Below are 17,952 nucleotides of genomic sequence, written 5' to 3' on the forward strand. Positions count from 1 at the left end.
TTCGAATTTTAAAATTTCATTATTGATATAAATGATAATATTAACCCATTAATTAGAATTTTACCTAATACTATATAAAAATAACAAACTGAAATGATATTACATATATGATAATTTTTTTATTATGTTATATTTTAAAAATAGTAAAAATTAACTTATAAATTTAAGAATTATTGTTTAATGAGGATTAAAATTTTAAAATTAAAAAATATAGAAATTAAAAATATGAAATTAACTTAGAGTAAATCCGTAAGTTAATGGCAGAATTTAACAAAAAAACCAATTATAAGGTTTATTTATTATTATTTTTGAACATTTATTTATTTTTAATTTTTAAGAGCCGACATATTTAATTTCGTATTTATCGACTTTCGAGAGCCCAAACCAAAAAAAGTGAACTCGAAAGGCTCTCGAAAGAGATGTTTGCCTATATTTCTTTTCCCCTTTTCAAATCCCTAATTACCCAAATTTGAAATCTTTTAGTTCTTAAATTTCGAAAAAAAAAGAGATTGGATTTAGTTTTAAGAATAAATATAAGCCTCCAAATCAAATCGGAAGTCACTTTGTTGAAGTAGCTGGTAATTACTTAATTCAAAAAAAAACTCTTAATTTTTCGTTTTAATTCGCGTTTCGAATGGTTTGATTTTGCATCCTATCTTGTTATTCCTTGATCGGGTTCTCAATTGAACTGTGAAAGGCTTTTTTGGGGTGGGGGAGGTTTTGAGCTTGATATTTTTGGTTGTATTCGAAGTTAATTTTATTTGTTAATTTTGGTACTGGAAATTTAGTAATTGAAGAATTTATACTGTGAAATGTGAAGCTAAAGTCCTTAAATCTTCAGTGCTAGCGGTCGGGTTAATCTTGCTTGCCAGGGGGGGGGGATGCTGGAAAATATAATGGCGGATACTTTGTGGGCATTTTGGGGTTTCATGTTGGCAGTGCTTTGTTTATGGATTTTTTGATCTTGTTCTAGTCTTAAAGAGAGTAGTATGACTGACCCAAATAAGCAAACATATGGAAAACAGCATTAAGGTTTTTCAAATTGATTTGGAGTTACAATTTGCTGAATTTGGTTTAAGGACTGGTGAATGAGGAATAAGATGTTGCAAGGAATGTTGAGTTAGCTTAAGATATGGTGCCATATAATGCTGTCAAAAGTGGATTGTTAGGGAGAGTTTGCATTTGAATGGAAGTGGTTTAGGCTATTTTAGTTGTTTAAATCATGTAGGGTTTTTTTGTGAACCAATCTAGCTATAGTGTCCGGTGAGTTCAATTGAAGTTCTTATAATGTGAAATGTGAAGTTAATTCTTTCAATTTTCATTGTTATAATTGGTGGGTATTTCAGATAACATTGTTGTTGAGTTTCTGTGCCGAGGATTGATAAGTTCTATATCATGTCGAGTTACTTGTTTGGCCAGAAAATAAAGATATGTTGGACTATGTAATGGCGTATGGGCATTTTGTGTTTTATGTTGGACGTGGCTTTGTTTATGGATATTTGGTCTTATTCTAGTCTTAAGACAGTAGTATGACTGACCCGGAGAAGCAAATTTGAAAAACAGCATTATGTTAATTTTTAAAAAAAATTGATTTTGAGCTACAATTTGCAATAGAGACCTATTTCCTGAATTTGGTTTAAGGCCTGGTAAATGTGGAATAAGATGTTGTAAAGAATCTTTAGTTAGCTGAAGATATGGTGCCATATGATGCTTTGAAGAGTGGATTGGAAGGGAGTTTGTATTTGAATCGAAGTGGTTTAGGCTATTTTTAGTTGTGTAGGATTATTTCTTGAACCAACCTGGCTCTAGTTTCCAATTGGAGTTCTGATAATTTATCCATGGTTGGGGAATTTTGCTCGAATTATGTAGGAGACTAATGTTTGACCTGATTTATCATTGCTATATAATAATGATTTTAATGTGGGGGAGCAAATTAGATTATGTTCAGTATAATCTTTCATCGGAATGGTATTACCTTGGCCCGGCATTAATGTCTTGGTCTTAAATCAGGTTAGCTTAATTTTGTTGTTTATGCCATTGGCAGCCAATGGTGACTTTCTTGTTACCTATTAGGGTCTTGTTCTTACAATGTTAGCCTTGTAAGGATGATGTCATGAGAGTGGTCACTATTCTAAAATCTAATTGTAATGGAGTCTTAAAATAATCTCTTTTACAATTTTAACTAACAAGATCAGTTCCCTTTTATAGAGCCGTTGAATGTCGGCTACTTGGCCCATAGAGTTTGTTTTGTGTGACATCTATTTGCTATTGCTAGACCTTAGACAATGTTAAGATTAATTTTAGATATATGATATCCTCCCTCTTTTTTCCCTTGATCATCTATGATATATTTGTGAGGTTTCTTTTAATCCATTCTTATACATTGTATCTTTGGGTTTCTGTTTTTTCTTTTATTCTACTCATATGTGCCTTAGCTCATTTCGTTTTCTGTTGAGTATTATCCTTTTGTGTATAACATGTAAAAATTAATGTTGATGTTTTTCTTTTGTGCTGGTACATTAGAGGTTTCAACATGCCAAAGAGAAGAGAGCGTTCGGTGTCTTTCGATGGGTATCAGAGATCTCCCTTACCGTATAGCTCCAGCTGTAGTCATCGATTTTCACCGGAACTCTCTTCAGAAATCAAGGAAAATCTAAAGGAATGGGAAGAAGCCAGGTGCCCTGTTTGTATGGAGCATCCACATAATGCAATTCTCCTCATATGTTCTTCCCATGAGAAGGGTTGCCGTCCATACATGTGCGATACAAGTTATCGCCACTCTAACTGTTTCGATCAGTTTCGCAAGTCATTTACGGATGCCTCAGCAACAACACCACCAGATCCTCAACTAGAAGAAGCTCAGCTTGTAACTAGAACTGTATCACCAACGGCGGCTGCAACTCCAGAATTAACTATTACTGATTTGTCGGAACAAAGAACCGAGGAAGGGCCCTCCACCCCATCTATTGTCTCACTTGAGAACCCAGTGCTGTCAAAATTAGTGTGTCCTCTATGTCGTGGTCAGATAAAAGATTGGGTCGTTGTAGAGCGAGCTCGCCAAGTCATGAATGCAAAACCTAGAAGCTGTTCCTCTGAAACATGCAATTTCTCTGGTGCTTATAAAGACCTAAGGAAGCATGCAAGACTCGAGCACCCTGCTGTGCGCCCATCAGAGGCTGACCCTGAGCGACAACGAAATTGGAGGAGGTTGGAACGCCAGAGAGACCTCGGGGACTTGCTTAGCACACTGCAATCTTCATTTGGGGAGGAAAGGGCTGATGATGACAACAGCTTGCCAATCGACGATGGAAGTTTACTTACTGTCTTTTTCCTCATTCGAGCATTTGGACCAGGGTCTAGCTGGTCCGGCACATCAAGGACGAGAGCTCAATCGAGTATTAGGAGGAGATCAACAAGACACTGGGGAGAAAGCTATGATGGGGAAACTGGATCCATTGGAGATGAGGACAATGATGAGTCTTCTTCAGATGGTGGTTCGTTTTCTTGGCGGCGGCGGCGTGTGAGGAGACGGACAACTCCTGACAATCAACAATGACTACCATTCCTTGCAGTGGCGGCATGTAAGGCGACAGTGGTTTGATTTCTTGGCTGCGCCATGTAAGGGATCTTTTTTATCGTCCGAACATCAGAGTTTCAATCGCAAAGTGTTTTCCATGTTCATATTAATCTAGATCTTGTACTTGTTTGCTTTGTTTGTCTTCATGGCTGTAATAATTTGTTTCTCATTCAACAGCAGTTGAGGGATAATTGTTTCTAGTTCATTTGAGAACTGTTATGATATTCACGTAAAGATTTTCATTGAAATGAAGTGTTGATTGACATCAGGTCTAGATTCGATCATGAATACTCCTTTTACCGTGTTGGTGGGCTGGGTTCGAGTAAAAATATCATGGATATGGGCCGGATTTGGATAAAAGTATCTTAAAGGTCATTGTATTAAATGTCAGATTGCATTTTACCTATTTTACTAAAAAAGAATGAGTAAATTGATTTTTGTACTTTAAATTAAAGAGCAAATTGATTGGTTATTTCATTAGTCATGTCAGTTTTTACCACTAAGAGTGGATGAAATTTTTAACAAAAAATATCAATTTATTCTTTAATCTAATATACAGAGATTAATTTGCTCATTTTTTAGTAAATAGGGCAATAGAGAGGCTTTTATGGTGTTTTTACTGTTAGATTTATATATGATATTGGTATACTCTATGTTTGCCTGAACTTAACTCAGCTCGAAATACAATTCTAAAATTTTACCTAAATTTATTTTAAGTTTACTTATATTATATTTTCAAGATATATTATATTTTTAATTTAATATTTTAAATGATTTTTTTTAAATTTTACTTTATATTGTATTATGTTATATTTAATTTTATGTGATATAAATTATGTAATATATAAAATAAAAATATTTTACAAAAATATAAAACAGACTAGGTTAGCTCGAGTTTATTTTGAATGTTGAAATTCAAACTCTATCATATTTTAAATAATTTTTTTTTAGCTAAAACTCATTTTTAAGCCTCATTCTTTTATACAAATAATTTCATATTTTAAATGGACTTTTGAGTTTAGACATAAATCTACCTTTCACAAAAAATATATAAATTTGTTACTTTAAGTTTTCAAGATATTTTTATGAACTTTCATAATTTTATAGTTTTAGTTTTTTATTTTTTTTTAAAAACCTGGAATCTCAAATTTGAAACCATGATTATCAAATTTATTATTTTTATTAATTTATCAATCTACGCTTAGTAAGATTTAAATATGTGTTCTACACTATATAAGTCATTTGTGGGCTACTATTTTACCACTTAGGCCAGGTACTCCACTCTATCGAACCCGCTACCTTTTTAGACAACCTTAGACACTCAAACTTTTGGTAGAATTGAGAGATAATATTTAATACTAGCCTGTGAAGAGGTATATGAATAACACTTTAAAAATTTTATTAGGAAAAGTTGACTTCCTCTCAAATAAAGTATAACCACAAATTCAGATTTTATAGATGAAAAAAATAATATTACGAAAGATTTATTCATGAATCGAATTTAATCGAGAAATAATGTAACAATCAAGCTCCTTTCGTACCAAAAGAAAGAAAATCCCTTGCGGTAAACGTTTCTGTGAATCACATGCACATGCGTTGCGCCCTTTAATTCCATTCCAAGCTGCTTTTCAGGTAAGCGAAATACCGTAACCGTTGAAAAAACATGCAAATAAATAAAAAAATCTACAACTTGTAATCATGGGTTAATTCCACCTTAAGTACTCAAACTCAATCTCGAATTTTAAATTGTTTTCTAAAATCATAAATCGTTTTAATTAAATCTTCAAAGTACTACATTTGTATTAGTTAAAGTCTTTGCATCAACCCGACATCAATTTAAGCATTAAATGTCGATTTAAATCTAAAGTAGAGATATACATGGGTTGGATAAGATTTGGTTTGGGTTTATGTATGATATTAGTATATTTTATGCTTACCTAAATTTAATTCGGCTTAAAAATTTACCTAAGCTTATTCAAATTTGTAAATGACTAACTCAATACCGTCTTAGGCCCGACTATATTATTTTTAACTTAATATTTTAGATGATTTTTTATTAAAATTTTAAATTTAAACAACTTAACTTATTTTTTAATGTTTACATAGAATTCTATTACTATATATTTAACTTTATGTGATATAAATTACATAATATCTAAAAATAAAATAAAATATATTACAAAAGTATAAAATAAGTTGGGCTAAGCTAACTTTGAACCTCGTACTTTATGCTTAGGCAAGTGACATGGCACACGGACATATCTAATCTCGAGTCTTAATACGTCATTTCTATTAAATAATTTTTAACAAAAACAAATAATGTGACTAAATTTCTTTTACTTAAAAACACGTTAAATTAATTCATGTTGTCAATACGATAACTACATGCATAAATTTTGACCACATGTTAGATATGCTACATTATTCAAGGCCAAAGTTGTACAATACTAATACTTTTATAACCCAATTAAGTAATTAAAAGTTTAAGGATTAATTTAGAATTTAAGCAATAGTTTGGGATGCATAGTATAATTAACCCATTATTTATAATTATCATTACTTGGCTCTTGAAGCAATGCCAATTTCAGTTTCCAATTTCCAGCTGAAATCCAGGCTTTGAACAATATATATATATGCATGTATAAGATCTTTTGTTCTTCAATTCAATCCACGCTTCTTCTTTTTTTTTTAATCAACGGTGAAGAATATGCAGAGATCATCGTCATTATCAAACACTAATCGGCTGATCTCCGACGAATGCTTCGTCAACTTGCCGCCGTCTACCATGGCAACGTCTCAACTTCTCAAAGCCACCACGACATACAACGATCGCTTACCGGAGTACGGTGATCCGATCACTGGAACTAACAAAAAGGAAATTGCTTACAATCGCCACCACGACATGACGGGAGAGAATGTGATTCACCTAATTCCGGTCGTATTGTTTCTTTGTGCTTTCACTCTCTGGTTTTTCTCTTTACCAGCGGATAGTAAAATATGATCTGAGAACGCCATTAATTGCTTAATTATGTAATATTTAAACGTTTAAATTATATGGAAAGTCCTTATATTATGTATTTTTGGTATATTTAGTCCCTCGATTATAATTTAATTATTTATATTTTTTTTTACTTTTTCCAAATGTGTATTTTTAGTTGTAATACCAATTTTCTTTTCAAATAATTTGATGGGATTTATGATTTAACACATAGTGACGTGGCATGTGTTCTCTCTCTCTCTCTCTCTTTTTTTAAATGGGTAGGCAGGTCCTTGGCTCCTAATATGGTAAATCTCTCATTTAGTCCCTTCAAAATTGTGAAGTGATAAATTAGTATAATAATAAATTTATACTTTAACTTTTTAAAATTTATAATTCATTTGGTCCTTCCTAAAGCACTTGTTTTAATGTGTAAAAAAATGTTTAATTATACAAGAAATGTTAATATGTATATAGAAAACAATCCCATGTTTTAAAATGTAAGTCATATCAAATTATTTGATAGAATTAACACGAAAAAAAGTTGAATTTACGAGGATTAGAAATGATAAGTTCAATTATTGTATGACTCTCTGCTCGTCCTTACTCTGGAGTGGGTGAATCATCTTGAACTCCATTAACCCTTTTATGTATCAACATATATAAATAATTTGGTACAAAAATTTTTTTCTCAATTTTGATATTAAGTAAATTGGTATCTATCAAGAATTGGAGTAATTTAATCTTTGTCAATTTTGAAAGTGAGTAAATAATGACGATTAATCATAGCGTTAATGTTTTTCATCAATTGTACATATTTTCTTTGGTAATTTAGTCCTTAAAGTTTACAAATTCTATCAATTTGGTATTAATTTAACAAATTTAGCCCCAAACATTTACACACTCTACCAATTTGGTCATGGTTTAATAAACTTAACCCGCAACATTTACACATTTTGTTAACATTTACACAAAATATACAAACATCAAGGGCTAAATTTGTTATGATACCAATCAAATTATCTACAATAGACAACAAAAATTAACTCAGTGACTAATAGTTTTTAGTTACTCGCTTTCGAAATTAACAGAGATAAAATTACTCTAATTTCTTAATAGAAACTAGTTTGCTCAACATCTAAACTAAGCGAGATGGAATAGTTATTTTTACCAAATTATTAAAAAAACAAAAAACCCACACCCAACCTCTAAAAAATGTCTAATCCAGGCCCATAAATATACATTCATTAAGGAAAAATAAAAGGTTAAGATGTGTTTATAGTCCCTGTACTTTTTAGAAATTAAGAATTTAATCCTTATACTTATAACTTTTATGAATTTAATCTCTATACTTTTTAATTTTCAAAATTTAAGTTTAACTATTAACATTGTTAATTTAATTTTTTGTAAAACTTGTTGCTGTAACATTTTGGAATAAAAAATCTCACTTGATAGCCATGTAATTAAAAAAAGATGTTCTAATTAACTTGAATTCAACAACAACAACAACAACAACAACAAAAACAGGGTTTACAGTTGGAATTAAATTTTGAAATCTAAAAAATGAAAGGACTAAATTCCTGAAAATATAAGTATAGGAACTAAATTCCTAATTTTTGAAAAGTACAAGGACTGTAGGCATATTTTAACCAAAATAAAATCTGATATTGGGGTAGAAAAAAAGTATATAGTTGAGGAAGCATTAAAGAAAAGAAAATGGCACAGGTGGGTTTGTCACTGAAATGGGCAGCATATTTCCTGAGGTGTCATTCCTTTGGTTACCTATATATACTTCAATTTTAAGACAGTCTGACTATGAACTATCAATCTAAACTATTTTATTATTTCATGCATCATTCATATTTAAATAAGTTATCATTTTATTTTAATAATACAATCATTTTACTACACCAAATTTTAAACAATCAATTTTTTTTATAATTTTAAGATAAAAGTAAAAATTTTGACATTTAATTTCTATTTTTTTATTTTTCAGGATTTAAAATTTAGGTTGAACTGTTATCGCTGTTAATTTTTTACTAAATTTAAGTCAAATTATAAATAAAAAATATAAGGCATGATTTTTTTGTTAAAAGTATATATTTTAACCATAATTTTATGGTTGGACATAAATTCAGTGACATATAAGGGTATAAGGCATTTATATGCTATAATGCAACAATGCACAATGCGTACAGTTTTCTTCATTAGGCACTTGATGGGGCATTTTCAAATTGTGAACGTATTATCTCTTTAAACACTTAAATTTACAGATGAGTTGGGAGATAAGATAAAAAAAAAAGTTACTATACCTGCTAAGAGGTCAACTAAAAGATCTACTTAGAGTCGGTGAATCTCTTAATACAAAATTATTGATTTATGTAATAATAACCAAAATAGTTTTAGATTATTGCTCTATTGTTTATACATTATTGAATTATTGCTAGAATAGTAAACAAGTTCATATCAATTCTTCAATTCGTGTTGGATTCTTGAACAACCCCTTTCATCTCAAATAAAAAAGGAAGTTGTGCATTAATGGGGCTCACCAAATCCTCTGCCATTGTCTCATTTGCCTCTCATCACCATTGTTACTCCCATGTGATGGTGCACCCCATCATATACACCATTTTCTCTTTTCCTTTGGGCCCTTTACTAGATTCTTCCTCTCACTTCTTTTCTTTATTTTTTTGCAAGTCCCCATGGAAAGGAACCACTTCCATCAATGTTTTTTTCATGCTAAATTGCAACAAACATTGAAGGTAAAATAATAAATATGTAGGCAATTTAACCATATAAAGTAATGGTGGATTGTGACATCTTTGGGAACCATATGCTATTTTTTTAATTAGATTGGTTTGACACTTATAATATATATATAATTCGAATTAAGTTTCTATAGGAAATTTCATATTAGGGAAGGGATATGAGTAGTTTTAAGTAATTTATCAAAAAGAACAGATATAATAATAACCTATAATCAGATTAGTCTTAAAAAAAACAAAAGAATTGAAGTTTGAGTGAAATTAGGCATATGAAAATTAGGTGAACAGAAATCCAACTTTAGTTTATTTGGTTCATGTAATTATTCTTAAAAAGTGATCTTTCTCTATTGTCAAATAGGATGAATTTGCGTGGCGAGGTATTCATAATGTTTTAAAAATAGTATCGATGATCAAATCCGTTAGAATATTTTCTTAGTTCAATTGGTTGGATCAATTTAACCGATTCAACTATCGACTTTTTGTTTCAATTTTCAGCTTTTTTTATCAATTCTAAACAAATTACTCAAAAGTCAGTTCAATTTTTTTATTCAAACTGATATACCAATCGATTTCTAATACAATTAATCCGACCCAATACAGTTCAATTTCGAACAACACTAAATATTGACAATGTCATGCAATGCTACTTTCTATGACATAGAAATGAGCAAACAGTGAAGGCAACCCCAAAATAATTGTGACAAATGACAGTTTGTCACTTCCTCAATTCTTATTTAAAGAATGGAAAAAATGAATTTTGGGGCATTTAATTTGGTCCCAAAATCTTAAATGTGACCATCATATGACAGTGCTTCTACTTTGTATATATTTAAGTATCCCCATCTTTTTCATAACTTCTATTACATTGATTTCAATTCTAGTCAGTTAAATAATTTTTTCATTAAAAAAATTAAAATTAATTGTCTGGCTTGCATAGGAAGTATTTATTTATACCGATGTAAAATTAAATTAATTTAACGTGATATTAAATAAGAAGTTATTAAGTTTAAATTCATACTAAATATGAATTAAATTAAAATTAAAATCAAGTTCCCTAGCCCTCTTGATGAGGTGATAGTGTGATGACTATTAGTCTAAGGTATTACTGGAATTGACCTGTCGAACATGATAGATTGATGAATGTCATTAGCAGCCCTTCTCAATATATATTTTGTAGATAAGCTCGCTAGGTGTGATTCTTATGCGAGACAATAAAATCAAGTTCTTCTGACAAAATTGTGTGACGCCAAATTTCTATAGTAGTCAACTGTTTTAACAAGAAAGATCTAATGCGAGAACTAAACATCATTCTAACGTGAGCATAAAACCTTTTTTAAGAATAGTGACTCAACTCATAAATAACTCTAACTTATATTAAAATGCTAATAGTATAAAAAATTATTATTTCCTATAGGTTAAAATAACACTAACATTGCTTTTGCCTCTAGTAAGCATGAGGGCTTCCAGCTTTTCCACATTATTATATTTAAGATAAAAAAATATAATTAACATAGGAATCACAACTGGCAAATACCCAAAAAATTAATAACAATAAGAATGAATAATAATCCCAAGCAATCATATAAATGGCAGAATATACCAGAAAAATATATATATATTTTTAAAAATCTCACATATGGATTATGTTAGAGTTTGTATGATCCAAATCTCGTCACTTGTTAAAAAAATAAATACAAAATAAGGGATCTGTGGAGGCGAAGAGCCGAGGGCTGAACCATACAATACAAGTTGAATCTGTATAGAACTATTCTTCTTCTATTTGACTTTGATTAAATCAAGGTTTTTTCAACATTTAAATAGATGTAGTCGAAATTCTCATTGTATCATTCGTTTTTCAACATTAGTGAATTTCTCGTCCTCTGTCCATGATTTTTTTCCGAAAAAATTTTCACGTAAAATCTGTGTGTTTTTATTTTTTTTTCTTTTCTTATTACTTTACGATCGTTCTATCACCATTATTCACGTTTATTATAATAGATTATAATCTCGTACATAAAATAATAGAGTAATTGAGAGAGATGGTGGCATGGTGATGGGGATGTATATATATAAATAAAAACGGGCAAATTATATTAATCATCCCAAGATGGGAAGGCAGAAGGTGTTTGCTATTTGGTCCAAGAGAAGCCAGACAAGTTCACAATTAAATCAAAAGCCAGCTCAATTACATTGGCATAAAATATAAAATTAAAATGCAATAAATGGAGACAAATTGGAATTAAACTAAGGTAAGGTTACATTTAATTAATTCATTTGCCACTACAAATTAACTGTTTACTAGGGATGATCTATAAAATTTATTTTATTGCTAGGGTGGTACCTTTACTTGTATCAACAATTGGAAATCAAAATATATATGCACATAAATATATATTTAGGTTAAATATGTTCCAAGTCCTTATACTATTTGTACATTTGAAATTTAATCTATCTACTGTTTAGATTTTAAAATTGAGGTTTAATTATAAATATCATTAAAATTCTTCTGTTAAATTCATTATGTAACATTTTGAAATTAAAAAATCACTCACTTAGTAGTCTTGTAATAAAAAAATTAGTATTACAATGAATCTGAATTTAGCAGAAGAGTTTTAACTGACATCTTAAATTACTCGTAACCTCCCTAAATCCTAACTAATTAAATTAGAGGATATTATGCCCTTAGATGCGCTCAAACTTACAACATCCAACTTGTTATAACATCATTTATGCCAATTGAACTATACCCAGTGAATCGAACTCTTAACTCTTTAATTATAGAACAATGAAGGGGAAAATTGTTAAATATTTTAAATTATTCATTATATGAGGTCTCTCATATGCAAAATCAAAATGAGGGGTAGAGAGAGATAAATAAGATAATTAAGAAAATAAAGTATTAAAAAAATATTAAAAATCTGACAAACATCATAAAAAAAGAATGAAAAAACTAATAATTAATTAACAAAATTTTTAAATTATATAATAGAATGTTAAATTTGTCTTATAGTAAGGTGGGGGGAACATATGCTTAAGAAACAACACAAATGGAGAATTAAAGAAGGATTAAAAAAATTAAAGAGTAGGATTAGGAAGGGGATTATTTTTAATTAATAATTAATTATATAATTTGGGTTTTAATTAAATCATGGGGAAAAGAGTACATAAAAATATTATTTATATTTGGTTTTATGTGATTGGGTTATTTCTAAACAGTACATAAATATTATTTATAATCGATTCATATTGTTAGTAAAGCATATATGTGATGATTTGAAGGTTAGGGTGTTTATTATCTCAAGTGTGGTCTAGGTTCAAGTCGGGTTTTACCTGACTTTATTTTAAACTCTTTTAACATTTTGAGATTCGATTTTAATCCGTTTTTTCAAAAAAAAAATTCACTTCATTCAAAGCGGAGTGATTCAAAATTCATCAAATAGTTCAGATTTTATATTCTCTAACTTAAAACATAGTATAAATATATGAAATTTCTTGGAAGGGCATGTCCCATTGAAATCTACCCAAAACCACATGATTCTTAGGGACCATCAAAATCGTTAATTAGAGACCCCTTGTTTATTTTTCATTTTATTTAATTTTAAAAATCAAGATTCTTAATGAAATTAATTAAAGGACCTTTAAGGTGCATGAGGAGATCCCCAAAAACAATACAATTTATATCTAATTAAACCCCAAATCCACTAAGCCCCGTAAAAGAAGACAAATATTAAAACAAATTATATATTATTATTACCAAAAAGAAAGTGCATTTGCATGCTGGATTACAGTCACCTTTGCTTAAAAGAACAATTTCATGCTTTTCTTGGGTACTTCAAATTGTACTTAAAAGAACACTCTTTGTAAATGACTAGGAAACTTCATCTTTGATCTTTGAAACCCATAAATCTTTTACCATTTCCCATAAAATCCTTCTCTTAAAAAAGAATGTTTGGGTCTTACAATATAACTTTTCCAATTTTTTTTAATTTTTTTTTCCTTTGAAGATCTTGAAATTAGATCCTTAGAGATAATATTTACAAGATCTACACCTAAAACTAAGAAAAAGAAACCTATTTAATAGTGAGGTTATCCATTCATTTGAACTTTTTGGGAGTAAATGGTAGTCTTTTATCAGGAAAACTCCCTTTGGATGTAGCAAATTTTATGTCAAACTGAACTTAAGTCATAGTCAGTAGACAAGAAGAGGTCTTAGACTCTAAACCCTAAACTTTTTCATATAATTTCTGGCTCTGGTGATGAAAGTTATTGAGTTATGAGAAACTTTTATATTGATAAACTACAAATAAAAATTAAGTTAATGCGGATGCTTAAATTCTAAGTTATTCTTTGAAAGTAATTTATTATAGTAAGTAATTATATCAATTGTAATAAACCTTCTATTGATTGCCAATTATTATTATTTTTGTACAATACAATAAGAAATATTTTCTTTTCATAATTAGATTTTGCTGAAAATTGAAAAAAAAAATCATCAATTGCAATGCAATATTACAAAATTGTGTTACAAAATATACATATCAATACACAAGAGAGAAATAACAGGACATGGATGAATACACAACTTATTAAACTAGACGAATAATCCTAACCTTAAACAGGTAAAAAGAGTTTCGCGCCAAACCTTCTTTTTGGTAAGAAAACTGTGATCATGGGGTTTCAAGTGAGACACACGAATGAATACTACACAAAAAATGTATTGATGTACTATGTTACTCCAATTCTTTTCTTTTTAACTTTGTGTTCGATAATTCTTGTGATTATTTAAATACATGTAAATTTAGTAAATTAAATATACCCGTGTGAGATATATATTCAGAATGAACACTAAACTTTGAGTTCGAGCAACATAATTAGGACCCTTTAATCATCGAGGTTGAAAGATGATTGGGGCTCCATATTGTGGATAAAGTAGCATGAGAACTGTTGGAGCATGTTGGTAAGTTGGGGCCAATCGGAAGGTAAACCGTTGAAGTATAATTGAAAGGGCTAACTTGGCTTGTAAAACGGCCAAGTTTTGTCCAATGCATGTCCGAACCCCAAGACCAAACGGGATGAAACCGATCGGGTGTTTTGCTGCACGTGCCACACCTTCGGAAAATCGGCCAGGGTTAAACTCATTAGCATCATTGCCCCATAAGGTTTGATCATGGTGAACGGCCAAGATTGGTATTAAAAGTTCAGTCCCACGTGGAATCATGTAACCCCCAAGCTCAACATCTGATTTGGCCCGTCTTATTGTGGCTATTGTTGGTGGATATAACCGAAGTGATTCATTTAATATCATAGTCAACTGCACACCAAAATTTACAATTTAATATTAAAAATATTTTTTAGTTAATTAAAATTTACCATCGATAGATATATTTTTTATATTTTTAATTTAAAAATCTTAATCCCACTAATAACATTGTTAGCTTAAAGAGACAAAGACATGAAATTTTGTCTTTTGAATTGAAAGAGGGAGAGGCGATACCGTCTTAAATTTGACAACATCATCTTTGGTGGGTAAGTCACGTGATCCACACACCTTTAACACCTCATCACGTGCTTGCACCTGCCACTGTGGGTGCATTGCTAGCAAAACAGTTGTCCACGTCAGCAAATTGGACGTGGTTTGTTTGCCTGCAAAGAAAAAACTCTTGCACTCTTCAATTATGTCATCCACACTCATATCCGGACTTGAATACGAAGATTCGATCATTAATCCCAGCAAATCTTTTGCTCCGTCCTCTCCTCTTCTATTCTCTGATGTTCGACTTTCGATCTGTTTCATCAACGATTTTCTAATTTCTTTCTCCAATTTCCAACATCTTATATTTCGTCTCGTCGGCATAAACCTAAAATTTAAGAATCAAAATTCAAATTCTAATTTAAGCACTCGAGAATTTGGTCTAGGGGTAGAAGCTGTCCCTGAGTTAAATAGTATAATTTCAATTTTAGTCCCTCTTAGATCGTTTTAGCCCTTTGATTAATGAAAAAAATTTCATTTTGGCCTTAAAAAATTTATTGGTTTGCCCCTAATTTGGTTTTTACCTATAGCCAGGGATGAACACTTTCTGAAATGTCTCGGCAGCGAGTACCATTTGTTGAGCTTGTAAACAAAAAATAGCCTTCCCGTCTTCGTAACTAGTCCCGAACACGGTACGCGTAATGATGTCTTCCGTAAGCGTTTGAAACCACTCGCAGACGTCGATTTCAACGTCCCTAGAGCCATTGGCCGACATTGCGGACCATTTGTCAAGCATATCGGTCATTCGTTGTGTCATTACCGGCTCAAGCAACTACAATTAAAAGAAAGAGAAAGGAACATTAAGTTAAAAATGGAATACAGGTTGATTCAGTTGGGTGAGTAATCGATAACATTTTGAAATTGGAGTCTTACTTTGAGATTTTCCATATGGAAAGTGGGTGTAATTATTTTGCGATGATGAGCCCATTTTTGACCTTTTAGACTAAGGAGGCCATCACCTTCAAGCTGTTTAATCAAAGGGTGGGCTTCATTTTTTTCATACAATTCGGACTTGGAGATGAAGATTTCCTTTATCAGATCAGGATCCGACACTGTGACCCGAACCGTGGGTCCGAACCAGACAATAAATGGTGTACCTGCAAGAAAAAAAAGGAGTTAAAAAAGTTGATGAGGTTTTGTTGGGTCAAATTATGATTTTGGTCCTTTTACTATGCTCAAATTTGGATATATAGTAAGAAAAACGAGTTAATACTAAAGAAATTAAACAAGGTTTTTTGGTTAAATTTTGATTTTAGTCCGTCTATTATGGTCTAATTTGGAGGTAAAATAAATAAAAAAAACGAGTTAAAAGTGATGAAATGAAACAAATTTTTTGGTTAAATTATGATTTTGGTCCCTCAACTATGCTCTTGGATGTATAATAAGAAAAACAAGTTAAAAGTGATGAACTAAACAAGTTTTTTTTGTGTTAAATTATGGTTTTGGTCCTTCTACTATGCTCAAATTTGGATTTATAATAAGAAAAACGAGTTAAAAGTGATAAAACAAAAGAAAGTTTTTCTTTGGTTAAATTCTGATTTTGGTCCCACAACTATTCTCAAGTTTGGAATTTAACATCTGTATAAATACGTTTTGAGAAGCATAATTAAAAAAAGAAAAAGAAGAGGAGAGAGAGACAAAATCGTTTATTTGAACATAGTTGAACAATCAAAACCATAATTTAACTCTCTCTTTTTCCCCAAATAAACAAGTGTTTTTTTTTTTTTTGCAACAAAAGGAATTTGAAGTTGGAGTTGGAAGAACAAAGTTTGCAGAAGAGGAAAAAAACGATAGAAAATTAAGAAAATTGAAGCCATTAATTCAAAAGGAAAATTAAGCTTATAGATTTATAGTGTAGGAACCTTCAAAGAGAATACAAAGAACAAAACAAAGATGACATATATATATGCATATGTATATAAACCAAGGTGACAGACAAGTGCAAAAACACTGCAGGTTTATATATATAGATGAAAAGAGAAGAAAAACAAGCTTCGGATACAGGGAAAAAAAAAGTGAAAATTTTGAAGAAATCGATCAATTTTGATGATAATAATCAAAACCCAAAGTGTTAAATCACCTTGAAAAAACATAGAATTACAGTACATATATATAAGTGAATGAAATAGTTGATTAAAATTACCATAGATTTTCTTCCAATGGTGATAAAAAGAAAGGACCCTTGGGAGAATATTATGAGAGAAATCAGGCATGGGAGTTGCAGAAGCTTTCAACATCATCCCCACAAGTTCTTTAACATTGCCGATGAAGAAATGGTAAGGTGGACCTTTAATCCCTTGTTTTAAGAAATGGCTTTCGATCTTCTTTGGTTTCCACCATAACAACACCACCACTTTCATCATCATCACCACCATGAGTAACGCCATGGAAGTGATGAAAACAAGCTTCGATGGCCACTGTAACATTACCTCCATGGAAAAAAGAGAAAAAGAGAGAGAGAGAGAGAGAGATTGGTGTGCTTTTTTGGGTGACCTTTGAGTTGGCTATAGGAGAAAGAGAAGAAGAAGAAGAAAAGAGATTTTATAAGGAAGGCAAGGCCAACGGCGTAGGGGACGCCATTGGAATCATATAAAGGATCAACGTGAGGATTTTGTATTTTTTTTAATTTTATAAATATAAATATGAACAAATGTTACCTTGGGTAAAATTACCATAAAAGTCCCTATACTAGAGATTAGATTGTGTTTTACCCTCATTTACTCAAAAAATGGGCAAATTAATTTTTGTATGTCAAATCAAAAGCAAACAAGTCACTTCTGTTAAAAATATCATTCATTCATACTATTAAAAATTGGCGTAATTGATAAAATAACAAGATAATTACACGTGGCATGTCACGTGTACCTTTTGTTGACGTACAATGACTTGTTTTTAATAGTAAAAATAAATGAAATTTTTAATAAAAGAATCTGTTTGTTTTTTATCTAACGTACCAAGATTTATTTACCCATTTTTTGAGTAGGGAGAAAAAATGTAATCCAACTCTTAGTATAAAGACCTTCATAACACTTTTATAGAAGGACAATGTATTGTGTGGGTGTTTCTTTGTTGGGTTTAGTTCGGTATGATGGAGTTTAATTGA

At 30.6% G+C, this 17,952-nt stretch overlaps 2 protein-coding genes across 3 annotated transcripts; one reads left to right on the plus strand and one right to left on the minus strand.

Moving 5' to 3' along the window:
• The first annotated feature begins 347 nt into the window (after positions 1-347).
• On the plus strand, positions 348-3,825 carry LOC121204762 (uncharacterized). Of its 2 annotated transcripts, none has more exons than XM_041075274.1 (2): positions 348-578; positions 2,524-3,825. In XM_041075274.1, the coding sequence occupies exon 2, from the start codon at positions 2,534-2,536 to the stop codon at positions 3,554-3,556; it is 1,023 nt and encodes a 340-aa protein (XP_040931208.1). In that variant the 5' UTR covers positions 348-578; positions 2,524-2,533; the 3' UTR covers positions 3,557-3,825. The 2 variants fall into 2 exon arrangements, with proteins under 2 accessions (XP_040931208.1, XP_040931209.1); XM_041075275.1 differs by having other exon boundaries at positions 354-578; positions 2,515-3,825.
• Positions 3,826-13,803: 9,978 nt separating this feature from the next.
• LOC121204763 (cytochrome P450 734A1) lies at positions 13,804-17,450 on the minus strand. Its single transcript, XM_041075276.1, has 5 exons — positions 16,993-17,450; positions 15,723-15,946; positions 15,374-15,621; positions 14,814-15,177; positions 13,804-14,630 (listed from the first exon to the last, which is right to left on the minus strand). Exons 1-5 carry the CDS (start codon positions 17,282-17,284, stop codon positions 14,205-14,207), a joined length of 1,554 nt encoding a protein of 517 aa, XP_040931210.1. The 5' UTR covers positions 17,285-17,450; the 3' UTR covers positions 13,804-14,204.
• Positions 17,451-17,952: the final 502 nt, after the last annotated feature.

The sequence above is a fragment of the Gossypium hirsutum genome, chromosome A08 (genome assembly GCF_007990345.1).
Source record: "Gossypium hirsutum isolate 1008001.06 chromosome A08, Gossypium_hirsutum_v2.1, whole genome shotgun sequence".
Classification (NCBI taxonomy): Eukaryota; Viridiplantae; Streptophyta; class Magnoliopsida; order Malvales; family Malvaceae; genus Gossypium; species Gossypium hirsutum.

Coding starts and splice junctions, on each gene's coding strand:
- LOC121204762 (XM_041075274.1), top strand. CDS start 2,534: ATGCCAAAGAGAAGAGAGCGTTCGGTGTCTTTCGATGGGTATCAGAGA.
- LOC121204763 (XM_041075276.1), bottom strand. CDS start 17,284: ATGGAGGTAATGTTACAGTGGCCATCGAAGCTTGTTTTCATCACTTCC. Junction 15,178..15,373: donor GTGTTCATCCCTGGCTATAG/GTAAAAACCAAA, acceptor CTTAAATTTTAG/GTTTATGCCGACGAGACGAA. Junction 14,631..14,813: donor ATGTTGTCAAATTTAAGACG/GTATCGCCTCTC, acceptor TTTGGTGTGCAG/TTGACTATGATATTAAATGA.